This window comes from Mus caroli, chromosome 8 (assembly GCF_900094665.2).
Source record: "Mus caroli chromosome 8, CAROLI_EIJ_v1.1, whole genome shotgun sequence".
In the NCBI taxonomy this organism is placed as follows: Eukaryota; Metazoa; Chordata; class Mammalia; order Rodentia; family Muridae; genus Mus; species Mus caroli.
This window is the reverse complement of record NC_034577.1, coordinates 100,980,685-101,004,207: the sequence shown is the minus strand read 5'-3', so window position 1 is coordinate 101,004,207 and position 23,523 is coordinate 100,980,685. Positions and strand designations below refer to the sequence as shown.

The window sequence follows — 23,523 nt, the reverse complement described above, 5'->3', positions numbered from 1 at the left end:
AGACACACCAGAAGAGGGCGTCAGATCTCATTTTGGGTGGTTGTGAGCCACCATGTGGTTGCTGGGATTTGAACTCTGGACCTTCGGAAGAGCAGTTGGGTGCTCTTACCCACTGAGCCATCTCACCAGCCCCCTAGACCCCAATTCTTTATGTAGTCTGTGACTACCTGTTTGCCTTTCTGGACCTGGACCTGCCTGACATGCTGTTTCCTGCTCTTAATCTGTTCCCGACTCTCTGTCTATGATTTTGCTTAGCCTTTCACCTTGCAGCTGAAGTCTGTCGCTTTGCTCTCAAACCTAACTACAGCAGGTCTCTCCTGGCATTCGTCTGGTTCATTACCATTAATACAGACTCTCTGAAACCTCTTAAATTCTGCAGCAGCCTCTTTAACTTATATTCATTCTATAAACCACATATGTATATGCATATATACATATATACTGCCTACTGTATGGCATGAGAGTTTGTATTAGTAATTAAGACTGGAATAAAAGAACTTGCATTCACTGCAGCCAGACTACCAAGGTAGGCAGGATATATAATGTTTCTGTCCTTGCGGATTTACTGTTACTATGTCAATTGCTACACTCACTGTAGAAAGCACAGTCATGTCTGTTTCTGGCATGTGTGCTCCCTACACTACTGGAACAGGGTCTATTCATTCACACTAGAACTCAGGAAACGTGTGCTTCTCCATGAGGGCTGAAAGCAATCCTTTGTGGTTTGTAGACTGGAACAGTGTCTTGCTCCTATAATTTTGACACAGCAACATGAAAACAGTGATACAAAAATGCAAACCTATTAGTGTGTACTAATAACACTTGGTTTATGAATATGAAAGCTTAAATTTCATGTAATTTTCAAGTCACAAATATTATTCCAATTTTTAACCCAACTTTTTAAAAATATAAAAACCATTTGTACTGGCTGGTTTTGCATGTCAACTTGACACAACTGAAGTTATCACAGAGAAAGGAGCTTTAGTTGAGAAAATGCCTCCATGAGATCCAGCTGTAAGGCATTTTCTCAATTAGTAATCAAAGTGGGAGAGCCCACTGTAGGTGGTGCCATCCCTGGGCTGGTGGCCCTGGGTTCTATAAAAAGGCAAGCTGAGCAAGCCAGGGAAAGCAATCCAGTAAGCAGCACCCTCCATGGCCTCTGTATCAGCTCCTGCCTCCAGGTTCCTGCCCTGTGTGAGCTCCTGTCCTGACTTTCTTCAGTGATGAACCACAATGTGGAAGTGTATGCTGAATAAACCCTTTCCTCCCTGACTTGCTCTTTGATCATGGTGTTGGTTGCAGTAATAGAAACTCTTAACTAAGAAACCATTCTTTACAGACTATACAAAAAGCAGGGGTGGGACCTATTTAGCCCTAGGCTGTAAGGATCCAACATGTACTTCCTAACAGAGACTCTGGTCTGAACAGGCTCAGCCACCTAAGCAAGCCTATGATTCTGTAAGGCCTCTTCCTGTACACAGTGAATCTCAGGGTACCCAGCCATGTCTTTTTATGTATATATCCATTGCTTCAGGGCTAACATCAAAGAAAAAAAGAAGCTCAAGGAGCCACAACTCTCTTCTGCAGAGTGGCTGAAGACCACAGGCACCACCCTTCTTAGAAGGCTCAGATGAGAGGAAGAGCTAAAACAGGAGGTTGGATAGAGAACTCACTGTTCCAACTGGCGTAGAGGGTTCGAAGGGAGAAGCCGCTGAGTGTCAGCTCCCTCAGCTGGTTCCGCTCACAGTGCAGCTGCTCCAAGCTACATAAGGAGCTAAGGTCCAAATCAGTCAACTGATTGTCCCGCAAATCCATGTGCGTGATATGTTTATTTCCTTCCATATTTTCAATAATCACCGTTTTCAAGTGGTTCATCCTTAATATTCAGAAATAGGAAAATAAATGAAGAGAATTTCTCTTACGGGCTTAGGAACGTTGTAGAGAGGGCTGATCCTTTCCTCTCTTTACCAAGCGTGAGAATTTCACTACTTGCTTCATTTTTCAAGATACTACATAGAGAAAACAACCAGTTAATTCTTAGAAAAAGAAGCCATGATCGAGCTAAGTTAGAACCAGTAAATGCATACACAAACTAGACAGAAAAAAGGCAATATTCACTAAGAGGTAAGTGCTTCTATCCAAGCACCTCAGAAGGTCAGGTGGGGCATGGGAGGACAAGAAAATGGGCAGGCTCTGCGGTGAGCAGGACACTAAGGCAGGAGCAGCTTCCCTTCCCTGGGGTTACGCCTCCTTTTAATCTAGTGCTAAGACTCGCATGTACTAAGGAGAAAACAGACTGAATGCATAGGAATGGTTCAGACACAAACTTCATACAATGTTTCTGCCTCTTGTCTCCTCACCTACATGACTTAGCACAAACCAGCCCTGTTCTCGTCCTCGTGTGTGCTCCTAAATCCCAGTCTGTGTCTTTACAGGGCTCAGCATCACCTTCCTGAAATGTCAGAACATGTAGGTAGGTAACTTTGACCACCTTTCTTTAGAGAGAGATGGTCACTATAAAGTAAAACTCATGAGGTCTTAGTAGTGACGCCTTGAATAGCTCAACTACAACACAATGTTATTAAGAAAAAAATAAGTGACTCAACAGAAAAATTGCCAAATTTATAGAAAACTAAAGACCGCTAGTCCACATACAAAATGATGTTCAACATCACTCATAAATAAGCCAATGCTCATCAAAACAATGAACTGCAATGGTGAACCTTCTACTGCCAGTAAAGGAAAGAAAGACTGCTGAATCCAGTACAATAAAGGTTCAAGGGGATGGAAATTCTCATAAATATTGCTGAAAGAGTAAGTCAAGACAACCTTGGGCAATTTAAGTCTGTCACTGACAAACCCACCAGATCCTTTCTCTCTCTGCTACTGGATGAGTAACGAAGTTTTACTGCAGATCTGAGAACATCTACTGCTCTAAATTCCTAATGTTCTAAAGAAACATTATGAGGAGAAGACATCAAGGCCCATCCCAGCAAAGCTAAACAAGCCCACAGAGCGCCTCACCTCAGGTCCACGTGCTTAACCTGGCTCATCCTGGTCAGCACGCCTAGGTTCAGGACTTCCAAATGGTTTCCTGCCATAACCACTTTATCTAACATGGTGAGTTTCTCCAAAACTTCAGGAATTTGACTAAAATTGTTGAAGGAAATTCCCAGAGAAGTGAGCTGCTGCAGGTTTCCCAACTCATCTGGCAGAGCCGTGAGGACGTTGCCATCGAGGCTGAGGGTCTGAAGACTGGAAAACAAACAAGCCCGTACTGTGGAACAGCTCACGCACACAGAGCCAACAAAAGAAGTTGTAACTCATTACTAAGCCTGGACAGTAATTATTAACAATTCAAACATTACAAAACTCCCCCACATCTTGGCCCATGGAGAGTAAACAGAAATTAGACATAATTTCTAAGGTTGGGCCTTCAGACACTACATAAAGATCCAGGGTCTCTGCTGCTGATATGAAAAGAATGGGTCACTGCTTGGTGGCATGGTCACGTCTGGTATCAAGAGCCATTACTTAACAGAATCTTGATAAGAATGTGACTTATCTCACTGTGAAAGTTCAAAGTGCTAACTGCATTCTGAGACTAGAGGAAGTCTCCTGCAAAAGAAGAATCTAGAAAAAGCCGACACTTACTTTAGCAGTTTACCAATCTGACTTGGCAAGTCATGAAATCCATTACAAGAAAGGTTGAGTTCAGTCAGGGTAGAAATCTCACACAGCAACACAGGAAACAGTCCAAGTTTATTATGGGACAAGTTCAGGCCCTTCAGTTGAGAAAATCTAAAGAACAAAGGCACAATACAGACTATATTTCCATAAACCCACTGTGATGGTGTGAATAACTAAGACATCCACTGTATGTCTTTACAGGGACCATCAATGGACTGTGACAATATATATATATATATATATATATATATTTTTTTTTTTTTTTTTTTACTGTTTTATTATTGCTGTTGGAGACCTTCTATGTAGCCCCAGCTGGCCTAGAACTCACAACACAGCATAGACTGGTCTCAAACTCAAAATATTGCCTCAATTTGCAAAGTGGTGGGATTATGGACATGTGTTACCACAACCAGCTAAATGATCTATATAGAAAATGATCTATATAACATACATATAATTTGTTCTAAAAACATGTTTTCACTATGTGCTAGCAAATGCTGTGTGGACACAGGACAGCAAAGTGGTTAAAACACAGAGCATGCTGCCAATGGGTCAAGAGAGTTCTAAAATGAGGCAGGAAATGCACATGGGGGCTCATGCTGTCACGGTGCCTTTCTATTCATCAAGTCACACTTGATCCCTTTAAACTCATTTTACTAAATGTCTACATGGAATATATAGAAGTTAATCGACTCAGATACCACAAGAGCTAACAAATACACAGCACGTTAAAAGCTACTCTTTCTGTACTGCAATTATAGTGGCTTGACTGTCCCAATAAAGGGACCACAGGTGAGCTTGAAAATGGGGGCAGCCTTGTGCTATGAAGTGTGTGAGCCACATGAAGCCTATGCTGTTGCCATCTGTGCAGTCACAGCTTCTATATTATCTGACGTCGAGATAGCGTGGCCATAGGATGGGTGTGTGGAACATCAGGGTTTATATCATACAAACGAAATGATAAGCCAAAGGCACTGTTCTCCTGCTTTGAAAATGGAACCCATGGAACCTAACACTAAGGCTCCTCTCTGAAACCTTCCCTTCTGACTTCCAGGTGGCCTGAGTCTCAGCACTTCCTATCCTTTGCCTCGGTGCCTTGACTTCAGAGTCTCTGGCAAGCTCTCTAACTGGATCAATGCTAAAGACTGACTTCCTTAATATTATACCTTATCATAATTTACTATTCAAATATAAGTCAAATGCTTGTATCATTGCTAAATATCTTAATATTACTTGTATCTGTAAAAGATGAAGTTGTAAATACCCGTGCTTTCTGAATATTACACTCGGATTATGAGAATTACATTATTAGCATGAGTAAACAAAACGTCGTTTTAATGTGTTATTTCTCATTCACCATGCAATGCACAACACTTCGCTTTGATTTTCAATTTCTCCCCAGCAGAAGCCACAATCACACCTTGCCATTATTCATGGGTATTCAGTTTTGTTTTGTTTTGTTTTGTTTTGTTTTTCGAGACAGGAATTCTCTGTGTAGCCCTGGCTAGCCTGGAACTCACTCTGTAGACCAGGCTGGCCTTGAACTCAGAAATCTGCCTGCCTCTGCCTCCCAAGTGCTGGGTTTAAAGGCTTGCGCCACCAACTGCCTGGTGGGTATCAAGTTTCTGTCTTGGGTAGTTTCTTGAGACAGGGTGTCATTTAACATAGCCCAGGCTAGTCTCTCAGTCATTTAACATAGCCCAGGCTGGCCTCTCACTCATTTAACATAGCCCAGGCTGGTCTCTCATGTTGTTTTAGGTGAAAATTTGAGGTGGGAATTGGGGAAAACAGGAAGGCAAAATACGGTCTAAGAAAGAAAATAAACACATGGCTCACAGTCTTGGAGGGTGAGATGGCTTATCAAGAGAAAGGTTTCACAGATGACGAAGGACTCAAGAACAGGTGGGAGTGAATACACAGGAGAGAGAAGGCCTGCCCCAGCCTGAAGCCATTTCAATTAGAAACTTTTGATTAAAAAACTGTCCACGTGTGGAACCTCACATCTGCCATAGATGCAGGTGATGATGATCGCAAGCCTGGTTTAGTGGTGCAGGCCTTTAAGGCCAGCATCCTGAAGGCTGAGGCAGGCAGATCTCTGAGTTCAAGGTCACCTTGGTCTACATAAGTGAGTTCCAGGCCAGTTTGAGACCCTATTTCATAACAAAAGAAAAACAACCCACCAAAAATTAGTATCAAAATCAATGGCAAGAATGAGAATACTGGTTTAGTAAGCACAGGGTTCTGGGCTCAGTCCATACCCAACCTCACTAAAATAAACAAACCAATAGATAAAAGAGGAAGAGGAAGTAATTAAGTCACTAAATACTCTGTCCTGGGAAAGGATTACACAGTGAGTTAGTTCCCAAGAGAATGGGTTGCTCTAAGACAGTCAGCATGGACCGCTGACTATCCCTGGTCTCCTGTCTTGCCATCCCACCTCTCCTATCATGTGGGCTCCTACCATCCACCATGCTGCAGCAAAGCCACCATCTTTGACATTTAAACCTCTTCTCTTTACACATTATCCACCCTCGGGTTACTCTGTTATACAAGTGAGGAATGATGTAATCCAGTAAACTTGTCCACTTGAGATATGACCCACTAAGCTACTAATTATAATTCATTTTCAACATACTAGTCTGGAAACCTCTTCCCTACATACTTGTGAAGTGTGTCAAGGCCCCCTGGTCTTTCTAGCTGCATGAAGTTGTGCCGCAGGTTGAGGTAGGTGATGTCTTGGCTGTAGAAGAGATGCTCAGGAACCTCCTCAAGGCTGTAGCATGAGAGGTCCACAGTGCTGATCCGCTGCGACACCACCTGGGGAAGACAGACAGGAACACCTCCTGAGCTCACGCCTGCTTCACAGCCCAGGCCAGAGTGGCTCACTCAAAAGGTGCTGACTAAACTAGAGAGGGGAAAACGGAGAGATTCTACTACTCATTTATAAAAACCAGTTGAATTTTACTTTTCTCTAAAACTACAAGCTGCTTAAGAAAACAAAGGTATAGGCTTGTAATTCTAGCACTGGGGAAGTGGAAGCAGGATGGTCAGTCAATCAAACCTATGTAACCCTTGGTTACATAGAGAAATTAAGGCCAGCCTATCAAAAAACAAGAAACCTAAAACAAAAACCCTCTGGTACAACAAGTAGAGTGGGTCCATGCTTACATCTGTCACTTGGGAGACGGAGGAGGAGGAGGAGGAGGATCACTACAAACAGCTACCCTAGGCCACAGAATAAATTTCAGGCTAGCCAATAAAATATGTGAGCCCCTGTCTTTAATAAAAAGAAAAGAAGGAAGGAAAAGAAAAAAAAGCTGCTCATGTCTCTATAAGGAAGGGGTTAAATTTTCACATTCCAAATCAGAAGCAATGTTAAGATAATTCAAAATAGCTAAGTTTTAATAAGAGACAGTGTGGGACAAAATGCCTTTTGTAGCCACACGCCTCTGCTGATTATTCACAAAAAGTCTTTTCTTCTACTGAAAGCATACACAACATTGCCGAATATGCCAGAGATGCCCAGGAAGCAGTAACTTCTCCTGAACGAGGCAGAAGGATCCAAGTTACTCACAACTAAAACCAGCTTTTATGAAAAACAGATTGGCTGATATAGCAACAAAAGACCAATAAACTGAATCGTCTTCAAAATCCATGTGTTTAAAAACACATGAGGAAAGTCACTTGTGTCCTGAGACATGAAAAATCCAAAGAGCACAAGTTTTAGAGATGCAGTGCACTTCAGTGTCATATCTTCAATAGCTAAGCAGAGCTATGCTGAAATGCCAATTACCCTCAACATACCAGAAGACGGATTTGTGACAGAATCACAGGTCATGTCCCATCAGTAAGTTCACCTTTTCAGTGGTTCATCGAGGCTGTTCTAACAAAGTACAGAGCACGAAGTACCAGGTACACGCTAGGGAGTAGGTGTGTCAACCAGTGACTACTGTGGCAGATGGGAAGCAATGGAGATCTCAGGTCTCAGTTCCTTTAAAAGTCTAATTTCATTATGCCATAACTCTGTCTAAGACCCACCTCACAAACATGGTACAGACAGAAATGTACCTGAAAACATCTGATACCATTTTCTACTATAATACAAAAAAGTAAAGACCCAGTGAAATTCCATTATTATATTCATTGTGCACTAAGAAAGACCAAGTGTGACACTAAGGATGGTCACTTGCTGCTATATCCTCATCTCTATCCAAGCTTCCAACCTTAGACGCCTGCCGTTGCCATCTCTGGTACTCAGTCAAAGTCTCAAAGCTGACATGATAGGTCTGAGCTTGGGCTCCAGCTGAGCTGAAAGCAAGGGAGTGCTGCCGGCGCTTCACTTCTTCTATCTGAAGAGAGGAGGGAAAAAGTCACAACTACTAATCAGAAAGGATGGTCAAAAAGCAGTAATGAACAGACTGTTTAAAATGGCAAAGAATCTGAGCAGACATTTCTCCAAATAATATACACGAATAACCAACAAGAACATGAAACAATGATCAACATCAACAGCCATTACGGAGAGGTAAACCACACTACAACAAAGGCTGGATGTGGGGGTACATGCCTGTAATCCCAGTACCCAGGAAGCAATGCAGAGAGAATTCTAGGTCTGTCTGGGCTACCTAAACATCCTTGTCTCAAAAAGGACTTTTCCCTAAACTGCAACAACTCCACTTAACACCGACCGATATGCTAAAGACACTCTTCCTACCGCCATGGAGTCACTTCTATCTTTGGCATCTTACTTTGGATGACATTGCTTCTGAATCTTGGCAGACAAGCTACAATTTACAAGTTATACTTGCAAATCAATACATTCTAGTGCTTACTAAAGATAGAACCTAGTGGCAGAAACATAAAATACTTTGAGCAAAAAAGAAGCACACTGTAAAGATTCAATAAAACTAAATTTTTGGTAACATTTAACTATAATATTCACAACATAATCATTGTTCATTGGTAAGAAATCAATACAACTATAGAAACTGGTAACAAAACAAATAATTTCATTGAAACCAACAGATAATATTCTAGGATAATCTTTTAAATATACTGCTATGGAGAACTGGAGAGATGGCTCAGTAATTAAGAGCACTTGCTGCTCTTGCAGAGGACCAGAGCTCTGATCCTAACATGTTGGCTGGTTCACAGTCATCTCTAACTCCAGTCCCGTGGGATCTGATGCCCTCTCTAGCCCGGAAGAGCATCAGGTACACATGTGGTGCATATACACACATATAGACAAAACTCATACACATAAAATAAAATAGAAAAGGAAAATAATTTCTTAAAACTTAAGTGAACTTCATTTTAGATATATTAAATTAACCTCTGTACAATTTAAGGAAGGAAAAAAAAGACTTTGCCAGGTGGTGTGGCATTTATCTTTAATTCCAGCACTGAGAGGCAGAAAAAGACAGATCTCTAGGAGTTCCAGGCTTGCCAGGGATATACAGTGAGACAGACCCTGTGTCAAACAAACAAACAAACAAACAAACAGGATAATGGAAAAAGCTTTGTAGCAGTAAGTCCCACTACAAAATAATAAAAGAAGAAAACTCACCATTTGTAGTTAATAATTTTCAAAGTTGTACATATGTAAAATTAGGAGGTCAATTCACATAATACAAAATTAATATAATTACATAGAAATAGTGGCTTTAAAAGCTGCTAATGAGTAATTCACGAAACTTTCTCAGTATTTGACTATGTATGATTCTCTAAACTAAGTATTCCAATGTAAAATATATTTTTTTAGATTTTAGCTTTCATTTGTTTAATGTGTATGTGGCTGTGGCTATGTGTGTCTGCACATGTTCTGGGCCCATGAAGGCCAGCAGAGAGTGTGGGCCTCCCTGGGACTGGAGTTAAAGATGGATGTGAGCTGTCATGTGGGTGCCACTTGGAATTGAACCTGAGTCCTCTCTAAGAACAGCCAATGCTGAGCCATGTCTACAGCCCATTATTTTTAAATTTGAGTAATAATATTTCTATTCCCAAGGTTTGCACTGACTCCTCCCCAGGATTCTGATTTCAGAATTATTGTTGTTGTTGTTGTATTCTGTCTCACAACATCCTAAACGTACTTATTCTCAAGGTTTTTCAGTGCATGCACTGATTTCTACCTCAGTCTGAAATGAGTTTATTTTTTGGTTATTGCACTTGGCAGCAAGCACTTTTGCCCTCTGAGTCATCTCTCTAGTCCACATTATCTGTCTTTTTAATACACATATTATGTCTATACTGCTGTGTATTTAGACCAATCACACATTTCAAAGGTCATTTTGTCATAATGGTCTTCAGTTCACACTGGTTATGCCAATCAAGCTTCAAAACATTATAGTGTCCTATGAGTCCTAAGCTGTCACTGTTTAACTAGCAATGAGCTTTTCTTCACAGATACAGACACACCATATTCCCCTGGCTGTTGACTTGGGGCTTATGACCACCCAACTCTTATATTTTAAACTAACAAGCAAAAAGAAGACACCTGAAAGAATCTATCTTGGCGAAGGCTCTAGGCAGCTACTTCTAGTTCCCAAAGGCCATTTCTCTGTAGCACCCTGGTGACACCGCCTTGGTGTCTTCAGCCACAGCACCTGGTTCCTAGGTGTGAAAGCACACAGTTCTACAACAGCACGTGGGGAATAGAGTGTTCTGGAACCTCCCAAGAGTCTCTGACAACATTGTATGATGTTCCTATTGGCATCCACGAAAACCAGGCAGGATGTTTCCTTTCCTTTCCCCTTCCCTTCCCTTTCTTCTCTCCTTTCTCTTCCTCTTTCTTCCCTCTTCTTCCTTCTCCTCTCCTCGACTCTCCTCCCCTCGCCTCTCCTTTCCTTTGTTTCCTTAAATGCTAAGGAGAAAATCCAGGGACTCAAACATGCTAAGCATTGTACCACTGAGCTACAGTCAACCTGTATGTGTGTGTGTGTGTGTGTGTGTGTGTGTATACATGTGGAGGCCAGAGAACCACCTGGGAAGCCATTCCTCAGGAGCAGTACACCTTGTTTGTTGAACCAAAGTCTCTGGTTCCCCTGAAGCTTGATAATAAGGCTAGGCTGGCAGGGCGACAAGCCCAGGGACCTGCCTGTCACTGCTTCCTCAGCACTCAGAATACAAGCATGCTCCAGCACCCTTGGATTTGCTGCTGTTGTTGTTATTGGTTCATTTGGTTTTTAAACAGGGGCTTTGAAGATCAAATGGAGGCCCCCACATCCTCCTTCACCAACTGAGTGAGCAATTTCCCCAGCACACCCTTGACATTTCTAAATAAGCAAGGTAATATTTAAAATCTGTAAATCTTACCTTTCCCCCAACCAGAGGCAAAATGTGCATCTTTCCAGTTTGACAATCCTTCACTGAGGAAACAATAAGGCAGGTACCACAGAGAACAACAAGGCGCTCAGCCCATTTGTGCAGCTGGGTTTTTCCTTTGCGTACATTATAGATGCCAGACAGTAGGATTCGATCCAGATGATCCATCTGGCACGGTTTTTCTGAATAGAAAACAGTGTTTCAGAATGTACCATTAAAGAAACGTAACACTGAAAGAGAAAAGGAAAATGTGTGTGCCAACATCCAGTAGCCCTATTTATAGATATGAGGAACGAAGCAATATGGGTTTTACAAAATAAGATCTTGGTCCTAAAATAACATCTACCACTGCACTTATACAGTGGAAATAGGCTTTACCTCGTATGTCACTGTTAACCCTTCTGCAGACTGCCACCTTTCTCGAAAGGGCTAGCTAGATCATGGACTTTGGGTTCAGATACCTGGAGCCTGAATACAAGTTATACCACTCCCTTCAATTTCCTGGCCCAGTGAGCTTACGTCCCTCACGGAGCTTAGATCAGATTCTTTCATCCTATGCTGTCTTAAATTTTATTAACCCATCTTCCAGAGTACTCATGTGAAAAAGTAAAATAACATGAAATTAAGCATAATGAGGCTACAAAAGATGTATAAAATTAAATGACAATCATTATTAACATCAATCTACTTTATAATGAAGAGTGTACGATGTAAAAGAGTTCTCTAACTCTGTCTATAATCTCCACCTCTCTGGCTCCTGCAAGAAAAGCCTGTGAGTAGTAATTCAATCAACTGCTCGCTGCACAGGAGCAGAAGCAGAGCATACCCAGGAGCCTCTTCCTTTAGGTACCCTCCTTTCCATCATGTTCATATGACTGAGATACAATGAGCAAAGCACAACACTGAGGCGCAAAGCTCTTTGTAAAGGCACAAAGACAAGTGGGGCTCGGCTGTTAGAAGTGCCTAAATTGAACCCCAAATTCCACAATGGAAGGACAGAATCAATTCCTACAAGTTGTCCCAACTCCACATTTGCACCATGGAAAAAATGTGCGTGCACACACACACATCATCAGGGAAGCAGCAAGAATGACAAATGGGACAAAGAGCAGACAGCTCTGCAGAGATGAGCACATGACTGGCCGACCCTGTGCCCTCAGGACCACTCTGCCCTTCCCAAGCCTTTCTGCACACGCAAGATGAAGAAGTGGGCCACAGACCTCAGACTCCACCACACTTCTCAAAAAGGCTGTTAACAGCAGACTCACGAATTAGCTAAGCTAATCCTCGGCCTGCATTCTAGTTTCCTCTCCTTAGGAAGTCTGGGTTTCCCAGATCTGTATTTCCTAAGTTTCCTCTACCAGCCAGACATTGCCAACTAAGTGTTCACCAACACTTAAAATGAAGAGATACATACTAAACTGACAATAGGGACTATTGATTAAAAGTTAATGAGCTTGAGAAGTATAAAAAATTAAATACATATAATGACATTTTATTTTATTTGTGTAATTAAACAAGATTTCCTGAAAGGTAAAATATGAGTGCAAAAATTATAAATATACAATATGCATATAAAATAAAAAAATACAGACTATAAAAGTAATGTATTGTGTAGTGGGATGTTTTCTCTAGAGAGTATATCTACATTTTCAAGAATTATTTTTATGATTTGTTAAATTGTGTGTGTGTGTGTACATGAATAAACATGGCTGCAGAAGCTAAAGGCATCAGCTCTCCCTGCAGCTGGAGCTAGAGACAGCTGTGAGCCACCTCATGTGGGTACTGGGGCTCAGGTCCTCTCCAAGAGCAGGGGCTGCTCTTAACCACAAAGCGAGCTCTCCAGTCCCAGCACTACTATATTTTAACAAATACGTTTCAGATATACAAATTAACCTGAGGCAATATGTATGTTGCAATTCTGAGGAAAAAAAATACATTTTTAAAGTTTATTTTATGTATGTAAGTACACTGTCACTATCTTCAGATACACCATAAGAGGGCATCAGATCACATTACAGATTGTTGTGAGCCACCATGTGGATGCTAGGAATTGAATGCAGGACCCCTAGAAGAGCAGCCCATGTTCTTAACAGCTGAGCCACCTCTCTAGCTGCCCCCCCCCAAATTAATTTTTAACAATGTTACTTGATACTGAAAGAAATATAGAAAACCAAGTACTCTCAAGTTCTATTGAACAAAGTGCTTACTGGTACCACATATTCGTGCAATTTAGGAACATTTAGTCAAAATGTACAATGTATGCCTATAATACCTCCAAAGTTCTGCTCATGTGACTTACACTCAGTAAGTCAGCCTCTTCCCTCTCTCCAGTCATCTCCTGCTCTCTTTAGATTTGTCATCTCTAATGCATATATCCCATATAGTACAGGTTAAACCACCACAACAGGACAAAATGGCTCAAACCTAACTTCTAACTCTGCTCAGATGGGCATTCTGGGTAGCAAGAGATCCATACTCTTTGTTACTCAGAAGCGAGGGTGGCCGTTTCCCTGTAACATCTGGCTGCTGTTACCCAGACCTTCAAAGGAGGGAAAGAGCACTGAGGAACAGAACACGGTGTAGAAGCGGCACTCACCAATTCCACTTCCTATACTGAAAAAACACAGTCTGGGCAATCAGATGCAATCTATAACTCTGCTACTCAGGACCCAAATATACAAACTATTGCCTCGAGCCCTCACTCTTCCAAACAGTAAATAAACACAAAATGTGTGTGTTTGAACTTTTGGGTGTTCAGGGGTCTTGTTGTTGTATTGGGTTTTTTTGGTTTTTTGGTTTTTGTTTTTTTGAAACAGTATCAGAATACCACAGACTGCTCTTAACTTAAAATGTAGCCAAGATCTCCCTTCAACTCCTGATCCTCCTGCTTCTACTACCCAAGTGCTGAGAGTATAGCTCTGGGCCACCTTGCCCTGCTGGTTTGTGAACTTTAAATGAAAACATACTGTGTGATTTATGAGAGTTAAGCATCAACTTGACTGGATTTAGAATCATCATAGAAACATATCTCTGAATGTGTCTATTAAGAGACCCTCAGAAAGGTTTAGTGGAAGAGGACGTCTCACACTAAATGTGGGCAGCCCCAGCCCATGGCCTAGGTTCACAGAGAGAGAACTGAGCACCAGCTTCCTCCTGCTTCCTGTGGACGCAATCCTACTGCCAAGACCTCCCCTCCAACTGGGAGGCAAAAGAAACTTCTTCTCTAAGTCCCCTGTTGCAAGTGGCAGGCTCACTGTCACCCTGGCGTCATTCTGACAGGTGTCTTACCACAACAAGGACAGTGACTAACACAGAATTCTTGTTCATGGCTTCCCAGTGGCATTTATATTCTTCACACAAAGTATTTTAAACAATGTAGGCAGATACCACGGTGAAGAAAAGAGGTACCCTGAGCTGCTCGCAACAAACCGCAACTTCTCAACAAATCACATCCTTGAGATTCCATTTCTTCTCAAACAAATAAAAGGGTAAAAGAACGTATTTCAAACCTTCAGGGGAAAATGTATTCCTGTGTCTGCCACCCTATCCTGACAGCACTGGGAAGAGAACCCAGAGCGTCACCCAAGCAGGCAAGCATGCTACCACTGAGCTTCATCCGGAAGTCTTTCCCAGTCTTTGTACTGGCCATCCTTCGTAGCTAGGGAACACAAAAAAGCTAACTGGTTTGAACTTAGGCCCTCATGACCTCAACGACTATGTTCTATGTAATCTATATTCATAGATTACAACTTTACCAACCAACACCTTTATACATGAAATATTAAAACTGATTACTTAGCATTTTGCTCACAGATAATACTGGAAACATTTTCTTTCCTTCTGTTAACTCTGACTTGTCTCTGGACTTGGGAACTGAGAAGAGGGAAACAGCCTTTCACTGGTCGTGTTGAGGTGTGTCCCGCCTTCTCTGGCTCTGGCCTTCCTTCCTCTTCTGAAATGCAGGCTATGGTCGATGACTCAGGTTGTTTGCTTGTTTGTTTAAGATTTTAAATTTGTTTTTGAAAATCATTTGTGTGTGCAAGTGAGTGCAGGTGCCCAGAGACCAGAGGGGGCGGCGTCTGACCCCTGCAACTGGAGTTACAGGTGATTCACATTTGCCTGATATGGGTATTGGAAGCCTAACTTGTGTCCTTAGAGCAGTAAGCATTCTTAACAGATGAGCCATCTCTCCAACCTCAATAAACAGACGATGCTAAAAATGATGGTAACTTGTCAAAAAGAAACTGAGGCCTACATGTGTGTACATGGTAGATGTGGGGGTCACCCTGAGTAAATTAGCTGCCATAGCTAAGACGCAGATAGGAGGTTCATGGAAAGTCTACAGAGCAGGGAACTAAGGAGTCCTACTAATGGTCAGTAAGGAACCGAGGCCCCTAACCAACAGCCTTTAATTAAGCCACAGTAAAAGTGAACCCTCAAGGCTGGGGAGCTGCCTCTGAGGGTAAAGCTGCCTGCTTCAAGCCCGGCCAAGCTGATTTGAATCCCTAGGACCTGCATGATGGAAGGAGAGAACTGACTCCCACAGGCTGCCCTTTGATCTTCCCATGCACACCATGGATATGCATACATGTGCATGAGCATACACATATATGCAAACACACACAAATGTAATACAAAGAACTTTTCAGTGCTTGGGCTAGAGAGATGACTCAGCAACTAAGAACAGACAATTCAACCAGGAGAGCCTACCCTTTCTAAAAGACTCCAGTGTACTAGGCATGCAGAGGATAGGTGCATGTACATACATGTAAAATAAAAATTAGCAGAAGAAAAAAAGAGAGGTGGGAATCTTCAAGCCCCAGATAACTGTTACATGTCCCTAAAACCTGAACAATCAGCTAAAGCTATTCCTGTATTTCCAACCCATAGAAAGTACTAAATATCCAGTGTACAGTACTGTGTTTGAGGCAATTTGTTCCATAGTGAAGAGACCCTTCACTGGCCTACCACCTTCCACAAGAGACCCTTCACTGGCCTACCACCTTCCTCTTCTTGTTCCATAGTCAAGAGACCCTTCACTGGCCTACCACCTTCCACAAGAGACCCTTCACTGGCCTACCACCTTCCTCTTCCTGCTCACCTATCTTCTTGTAACTTTGGGTTTGGTCACCAAATGCAGACATTGCCTTTTTTTAAAATTACTTTCAAAATTCCCTTTACTGAACATAAATTTCTCATTCAAATTACATTAGCTTATCTAAACTAATAGAGCATCTTTTAAAATCCCCTGTCTAGCACTGCCATACCCACCATCAAACACAAACTTAATCTTGTAGTTTACACTGGAACTTAAAGGCATATTAAGATTCTGGTCATAGGATGATTTATAGAGAAGATTGGTGGCATGAGAGCCAACAGCTGTGCTATAGCCTTGTGTGTAAAAGAAATCCCGAGGCTCAGCTTTCATCCTGGAATCAAAACATTGACTACATAAAGAACCCAGTTCAGTCACAGTCAGGAAAGGAACATGCTGTTATTTCAACTCGGGGATTTTAGTATTGTTTTATTAACTTCATTTTGTATATCTGGGTATGTGCATTTGGGAACTGGGGCCCTAGAGGCCTGAAGAAGGAGTTACTGGTAGTTGGTTTTGACTCAACCACTGTAGTTATGTGCAACAAACCAAGGTCAGGTCCCGGTAAAAAGAGCATATGCTCTTAACCTCTGAGCCCTGCCGGTAGCCCTCAGCTTGGGTTTGTTAGGGTTTTTTTGTATTTTTTTTTTAAGATAGATTTATTTATTATATGTGAATACACTGTAGCTGTCTTCAGACACACCAGAAGAGGCATCAGATCTCATTACAGACAGTCCTGAGCAACCATGTGGTTACTGGGATTTGAACTCAGGACCTTCAGAAGAACAGTTAGTGCTCTTAACAGCTGAGCCATCTCTCCAGCCCCAAGCTTGGGCTTTTAAAAGCAAGTTTTATAGCAACAGATGAGTTCAATCTGGTCCTACTTTTTCTCCAATTTGATTTCAAACTATCAACTATTCTCCCTCCACAAATCACCAAAGGATTTTATCTGCATTTCTCTCTCCTGGTACACAGGCATACACTTGCGTGTACACACACACACACACATACACACTCACACACTCACTCTCATGTCTCTCAAGAATATGTACCTAAATGTATTAATTCCTATTCTGCTTACTTTTTGTACCTTCCATTTCTGATTACCTGAAGGCAATATGCACCACTTCAGTTTGTAAAAAACAATATATATACACTATACCCAGCAAAACTCTTAATTACCATAGAGGGAGAAACCAAGATATTCCATGACAAAAACAAATTTACACAATATCTTTCAAAAAATCCAGCCCTACAAAGAATAATAGATGGAAACCGCCAACACAAGGAGGGAAACTACACCCTAGAAAAAGCAAGAAAGTAATCTTCTTTCAACAAATCAAATAAAAGATAACCACACAAACATAAAAATAACATCAATAATAACAGGGAGCAACAACCACTATTCCTTAATATCTCTTAACGTCAACTGACTCAATTCCCCAATAAAGAGACATAGAATAACAGAGTGGATTTATAAACAGGACCCAGCATTTTGCTGCATATAGGAAACACACCTCAATGACAAAGACAGACACTACCTCAGAGTAAAGGGCTGGAAAACAATTTCCCAAGCAAATGGTCCCAAGAAACAAGCTGGAGTAGCCATCCCCCCCCCTTTTTTTTTTTAAGATTTACTTATTTATTTTATGTATGTGAGTACACTGTAGCTATTCAGATGGTTGTGAGCCTTCATATGGTTGTTGGGAATTGAATTTTAGGACCTTTGCTTGTTCCAGTCAACTCTGCTTGCTCTGGCCCAAAGATTTATTTATTATATGTAAGTACACTGTCGCTATCTTCAGACACACCAGAAGAGGGCATCAGATCTCATTATGGGTGGTTGTGAGCCATAATGGAATTTGAATTCAGGACCTCCGGAAGAGCAGTCAGTGCTCTTACCCGCTGAGCCAGCTTGCCAGCCCTGGAGTAGCCATTCTAATATCGAATAAAATCAACTTTCAACCAAAAGTTATCAAAAAGGATAAGGAAGGACACTTCATACTCATAAAGGAAAAAATCTACCAAGAAGATCTCTCAATTCTGAACATCTATGCTCCAAATGCAAGGGCACCCACATTCATAAAAGAAACTTTACGAAAGCTCAAAGCACACATTGTACCTCACATAACAATAGTGGGAGACTTCAATACCCCACTCTCATCAATGGACAGATCATAGGAACAGAAACTAAACAGAGACACAGTGAAACTAACAGAAGTTATGAATCAAATGGATTTAACAGATATATAGAACATTTAATCCTAAAACAAAAGAATATACCTTCTTCTCAGCACCTCACGGTACCTTCTCCAAAATTGACCATATAATTGGTCACTAAACAGACCTCAACAGATATAAAATGACTGAAATAATCCCACACCTTCTATCAGATCACTACGGATTAAGGTTGGTCTTCAATAGCAACAAAAACAACAGAAAGCCCACATACACATGGAAGTTGAACAACACCCTACTCAATGATTACTTGGTCAAGGAAGAAAGCAGTGCTAAGAGGAAAACGCAGCTCTGAGTGCCTCCAAAAAGAAACTGGAGAGAGCATACACTAGCAGCTTAACAGCACACCTGAAAGCTCTAGAACAAAAAGAAGCAAATTCACCTAAGAGGAGTAGACCGCAGAAAATAATCAAACTCAGGACTGAAATCAACCAAGTAGAAACAAAAAGAACTATACAAAGAATCAACAAAACCAGGAGCTGGTTCTTTGAGAAAATCAACAAGAGGGATGAACCCATAGCCAGACTAACCAGAGGGCACAGAGATAGTATCCAAATTAACAAAATCAGAAATGAAAAGGGAGATATAACAACAGAAACTGAGGAAATTAAAAAAAATCATCAGATCCTCCTACAAAAGCCTATAGTCAACAAAACTGAAAAATCCGGATAAAATGGGCAATTTCCTAGACAGATACCAAATACCAAAATTAAATCGGGTCAGATAAACCATCTAAACAGTCTCATAACCCCTCAAGAAATAGAAGCAGTCATTAAAAGTCTCCCAACAACAACAACAACAAAAAAGCCCAGGACCAGATGGGTTTAGTGCAGAATTCTATCAGACCTTCAAAGAAGACCTAATACTAATATTCTTCAAATTATTCCACAAAATAGAAACAGAAGGTACTCTACCCAATTCATTCTACGAAGCCACAGTTATGCTGTGCATTCTCCCTTGGAGATGAAATGTTTTCTGTCTAATCAGGAACTTTTCACAATTTCCTTTCATAGAGGACTTCATAAGAGATTTTTTTTTCTACTTCTATGATGTTTAATGATCCAAATAGATTTTAAAAACTGGTTGAGTACATATTACTTTTAGCTTCAGAAGATATCATGTATATTTAAGATGCATTTTAACCATTATAAATTATTGTGGCCGGGTGTGGTGGCGCACGCCTTTAATCCCAGCACTCGGGAGGCAGAGGCAGGCGGATTTCTGAGTGCGAGGCCAGCCTGGTCTACAAAGTGAGTTCCAGGACAGCCAGGGCTATACAGAGAAACCCTGTCTCGAAAAACAAAACAAAACAAAAAAATTATTCTGATGACTTAAAAAGTGTCAATATCTTATTAATATATAATGTATAAATCTTATTTTTTTAAAAATTAAAATAAATCTTATTATTTTTTTAAAAAATTAAAAAACATACTATCACCCATCCAACATCTTTTCTGATTTCTAAGAGTACCACAGATATGTGCACATGCAACATACATATATACACACACACACACACACACACACACACACTTTTTTTCCCAAGACAAGGTTTCTCTGTGTAGCCCTGGCTGACCTGGAACTGATTCTGTAGCGCTGCTGGCCTCAAACTCAGAGATCTGTCAGTCTCTGCCTCCCAAGTGCAGGGATTAAAGGTATATGCCAGCCACTGCCTCAAGGCTAACAAAAATAAATCTTAAAAAACAGAAATAAAGCTAACCTGGGAAAGATATAAAAATAATTGTATTTGGAAAAAATACTAATAAACATTTAAAGAGAAGATATTTTTACTGGTATTTTGCTAATTTTAAAAAATCTTCCTTTACTACTTTTTCTTATACTTATTTATGTTTCGTTTCATTTAACTGACTTAAAAATAGTTTTTGTTTATAGCAAATACTTTTAGCACACAGAAAGTGAAAATACAAATAACCAATTTAAAAGTAGTTAACATATTCACAAAGCTACTGATAAATTCTTACCACCATAAAATCGAATCATACAGCTGAGGTCAGGGTTCGTAGCCTCCTCCTGTATGCGCACGGGATCTTCAAATCCCAGCCTGGATAAGTAATCGTAAACAATCTGGAGAGGCCGTTCAGTGGGCTCCAGTCTCCTGCTTGCACAATTCAAAACATAATACATGGTAAGTAATAAAAATGTGTTTATTTTCCTCAGATCTTGATTTCTTCTTTATTTTTTGTTCCTAGATCAAATAAAACTCTGTGTGTGTGTGTGTGAGTGTGTGTGTCTGTGAGAGAGCGTGTGTGCGTGTGTGAGTGTATGTGTGTGTGTGTGTGAGTGTGTGTGTCTGTGAGAGAGCGTGTGTGAGTGTATGTGTGTGTGCGCGCGTGCTCACAGTGAGCACTGTCACATGAGTGTAAAGGTGCACAGAGGGCAGTGGGCGATGTCAAGGGTCTTCCTCTATGATCCCCATTTATTCCCTGAGACAGTTCCCTTGCTGCCTTGCCTTGGGGCTGGACTTGGCTGGTCAACAAGCTCTTGGGAGCCTCCTACTTCTCCCTTCCAGTGCTGGGCTACAGGCACAGGCAGACGTGCTCAGCTGCTCATGTGGGGAGTGGACTTCCAACCCTGGTACTCAAGCTTGTAGAGTAAGCCCTCTTGCCCACTGGGCTGTCTACATAGCCACGATCTGCTTTAATGCCATACAACTAATCTATACAAGTGGTTTTCATAAGGAGTCTTAGGAGTCCTTTTGACATTGTGAGGACCACAGAAGCTTCTGTTCACACACACTCTATTCACTGATATAACTGAATGAGAAATTAAAGTTAAGAATTTCCAAAGATTTATCTTAAAACAGTTATACCTACTGTATAGTAACATGAATTACTTAAAATATATTTTCAAAAACAGAGTTTAGTTTAAAAAGTGACACTCGATGCTTTTCACTTTTGTGAATATTTCTTTTTAGGTTTTTGTTTTATTGAGAAAGGGTCTCATGTAAGCTAGGCTGGCCTAGAACTCAGTATGCAGCCGAGAAAGAACTTAAACTCCTGATTCTCCTGCCTTTACCTCCAAGTGCTAGGATTATAGATCTATGTCACCATGCCCAGTCATTGTTTTTTTAATGTTTTAACAGATGGTTTGACAGGCATAGCTGAAATTTCTCTCTATCTCCTCCTCTAGTTGGTCTGTTGAGGTAGTCTCCAGGTAGGTTCTGGAAAGCATTACTGCATCCTTACAAGGGACTGTAAACAAAAAGGAAAAGAAATACTATTTCACAGAGTGCTTCCAACCTCACGTACCTCTCTAAAGCAACTCTGCTGGGATGTGCCTCAAAAAGCCCAGCACTGTGGTCAGGCAGGAGGATTCAGAGGTTGAGGTTGGTCTGAGCTATGAGATCCTGACTCAAAACACAAACAAACCAACAAACAGGGGTTGGGAAAACTCTCAGAGGGCTCCTGGGGTCCTCTGAATGTTTCTGATATAGATTTGAAGACAGAAATAATAACAACAGAAATGTGAAATATAAATTATGCTCATCCATAACTAATTTCAAACAAGCTGCACACACAGACATGCATGTACATTGTGTTTCCTCTCCGCTCAGGGCACCGTGTGTCCCTACTGGCTTTACAGAAGATATTTTCAAAACACCTAAGAATGAACGCCACAATAACACCTACCCCTAAAAATTTTTTACTAAACTAAAAGCTAAGGTTCCTGGTGATTGTTCATTTTAAATCAGATTTAAGATACTTTAAAAATATAAAAGTTGTGGGGTTTAGGGGTTCAGCAGTTGCAATAGCAGACAGATCTTCAGATAATTCTTCTTATCAAAAAGCAAATAGTAACAGATGTAGTAGCTACAGACTCAGTTCTACCATTATCATCTGCCTGACCTGCTTTTTTTTTTTAAAGATTTATTTATTTTATGTATATGAATACATTGTAGCTGTCCTCAGACACATCAGAAGAGGGTATCAGATCCCATTACAGATGGCTGTGAGTCTCCATATGGTTGCTGGGAATTGAACTTAGGACCTCTGGAAGAGCAGTCAGTGCTCTTAACCACAGAGTCCTCTCTTCAGCCCCCTGACCTGCTTATTTAACCTTCCTGCATTAAATTCTTTACTAGTAGAATGAGAATGAAAATTCAGTCCATGGGGCTGCTATAAAGACTACCTGCTTTCTTATGAGAACTATATAGCATGTGAAGTGCTTAGCACACTCTCTTGCATGTCATGTGTGCCCAAACATACTGACAAGTGTAATTCCAAAAGAATTTAGGAATGAGATGGGTGAGACCAGACCTGATCACCTGACTGTGATTCCTAGGACTCACAGGGGAGAGAGAGAGAGAGAGTCAGCTCCCACAAGCTGTCCTCTGACCTCTACACCCCACACTAGCATACATGTGCCCACAACACACACACACACACAAGAAAAGTTAAGAGTGATAATACATTTTATTATAATTAGAATAAAAAGAAAGCATCTCTTAGACATGAAAACCTAATAAACAAGCAGTACATCAAAGTCTAGGTGTATCTTCAAAAGGTCTTAAAGAACATTTAGGAAGTACACTGATTAAAAAGATATGAAAGCCAGTGCTGGTTTGAATGAAAATGGCCCCCACAGGCTCTCAGGGAGTGGCACTAATAGGAGGCGTGGCCTTGTTTGAGTAGGTATCGTCTTGTGGGAGTCACTGGGAGTAAGCTTTGGAGTTTCAGAAGCTCAAGCCAGGCCCAGTGGCTCACTCACACTCCCTGTTATCTACCAAAGCAGATATATCCAACTGTGAGGCGCCTTTCCAGCACCACATCTGCCAGCCTGCCACCGTACTCCGCATCAACCATGATGACAATGGGCAAACCTATAAACTGTAAGCCAGCCCAAGTTAAATGTTTTCCTTATAAAAAAGTTGCTATGGTTACGGTATCTCTTTACAGCAACAGAAACCCTGACTAAGAGCCAGATATTGTGGTGCACACCTTTAGTCCCAGCTCTTCGGAGGCAGAGTGAGTTCTGTGAGTTCAAGGCTAGCCTGGTCTACATAGAGAGTTCCAAGACAGCCAAAGCTACAAAGTAAGACCTTGATTCAAAAAAATAAAATAAGCCGGGCGTGGTGGCGCACGCCTTTAATCCCAGCACTCGGGAGGCAGAGGCAGGCGGATTTCTGAGTTCGAGGCCAGCCTGGTCTACAAAGTGAG

At 41.2% G+C, this 23,523-nt stretch overlaps 1 protein-coding gene across 2 annotated transcripts in view; it reads right to left on the bottom strand.

The window, feature by feature from the left end:
- The window catches only part of Phlpp2 (PH domain and leucine rich repeat protein phosphatase 2), a 74,801-nt gene that overhangs the window by 26,437 nt on the left and 24,841 nt on the right, over window positions 1–23,523 (bottom strand). Inside the window, exons 3-9 of one of the 2 annotated variants that reach the window (XM_021170074.2) lie at window positions 20,329–20,462; window positions 11,002–11,192; window positions 7,914–8,039; window positions 6,353–6,507; window positions 3,655–3,801; window positions 3,025–3,255; window positions 1,674–1,876 (exon numbers count right to left, since the gene is read on the bottom strand). In XM_021170074.2, coding sequence (XP_021025733.1) covers window positions 1,674–1,876; window positions 3,025–3,255; window positions 3,655–3,801; window positions 6,353–6,507; window positions 7,914–8,039; window positions 11,002–11,192; window positions 20,329–20,462 — 1,187 coding nt within the window. The remainder of the gene's footprint in view (window positions 1–1,673; window positions 1,877–3,024; window positions 3,256–3,654; window positions 3,802–6,352; window positions 6,508–7,913; window positions 8,040–11,001; window positions 11,193–20,328; window positions 20,463–23,523) is intronic. The other variant, XM_029480886.1, reaches the window with a different exon arrangement.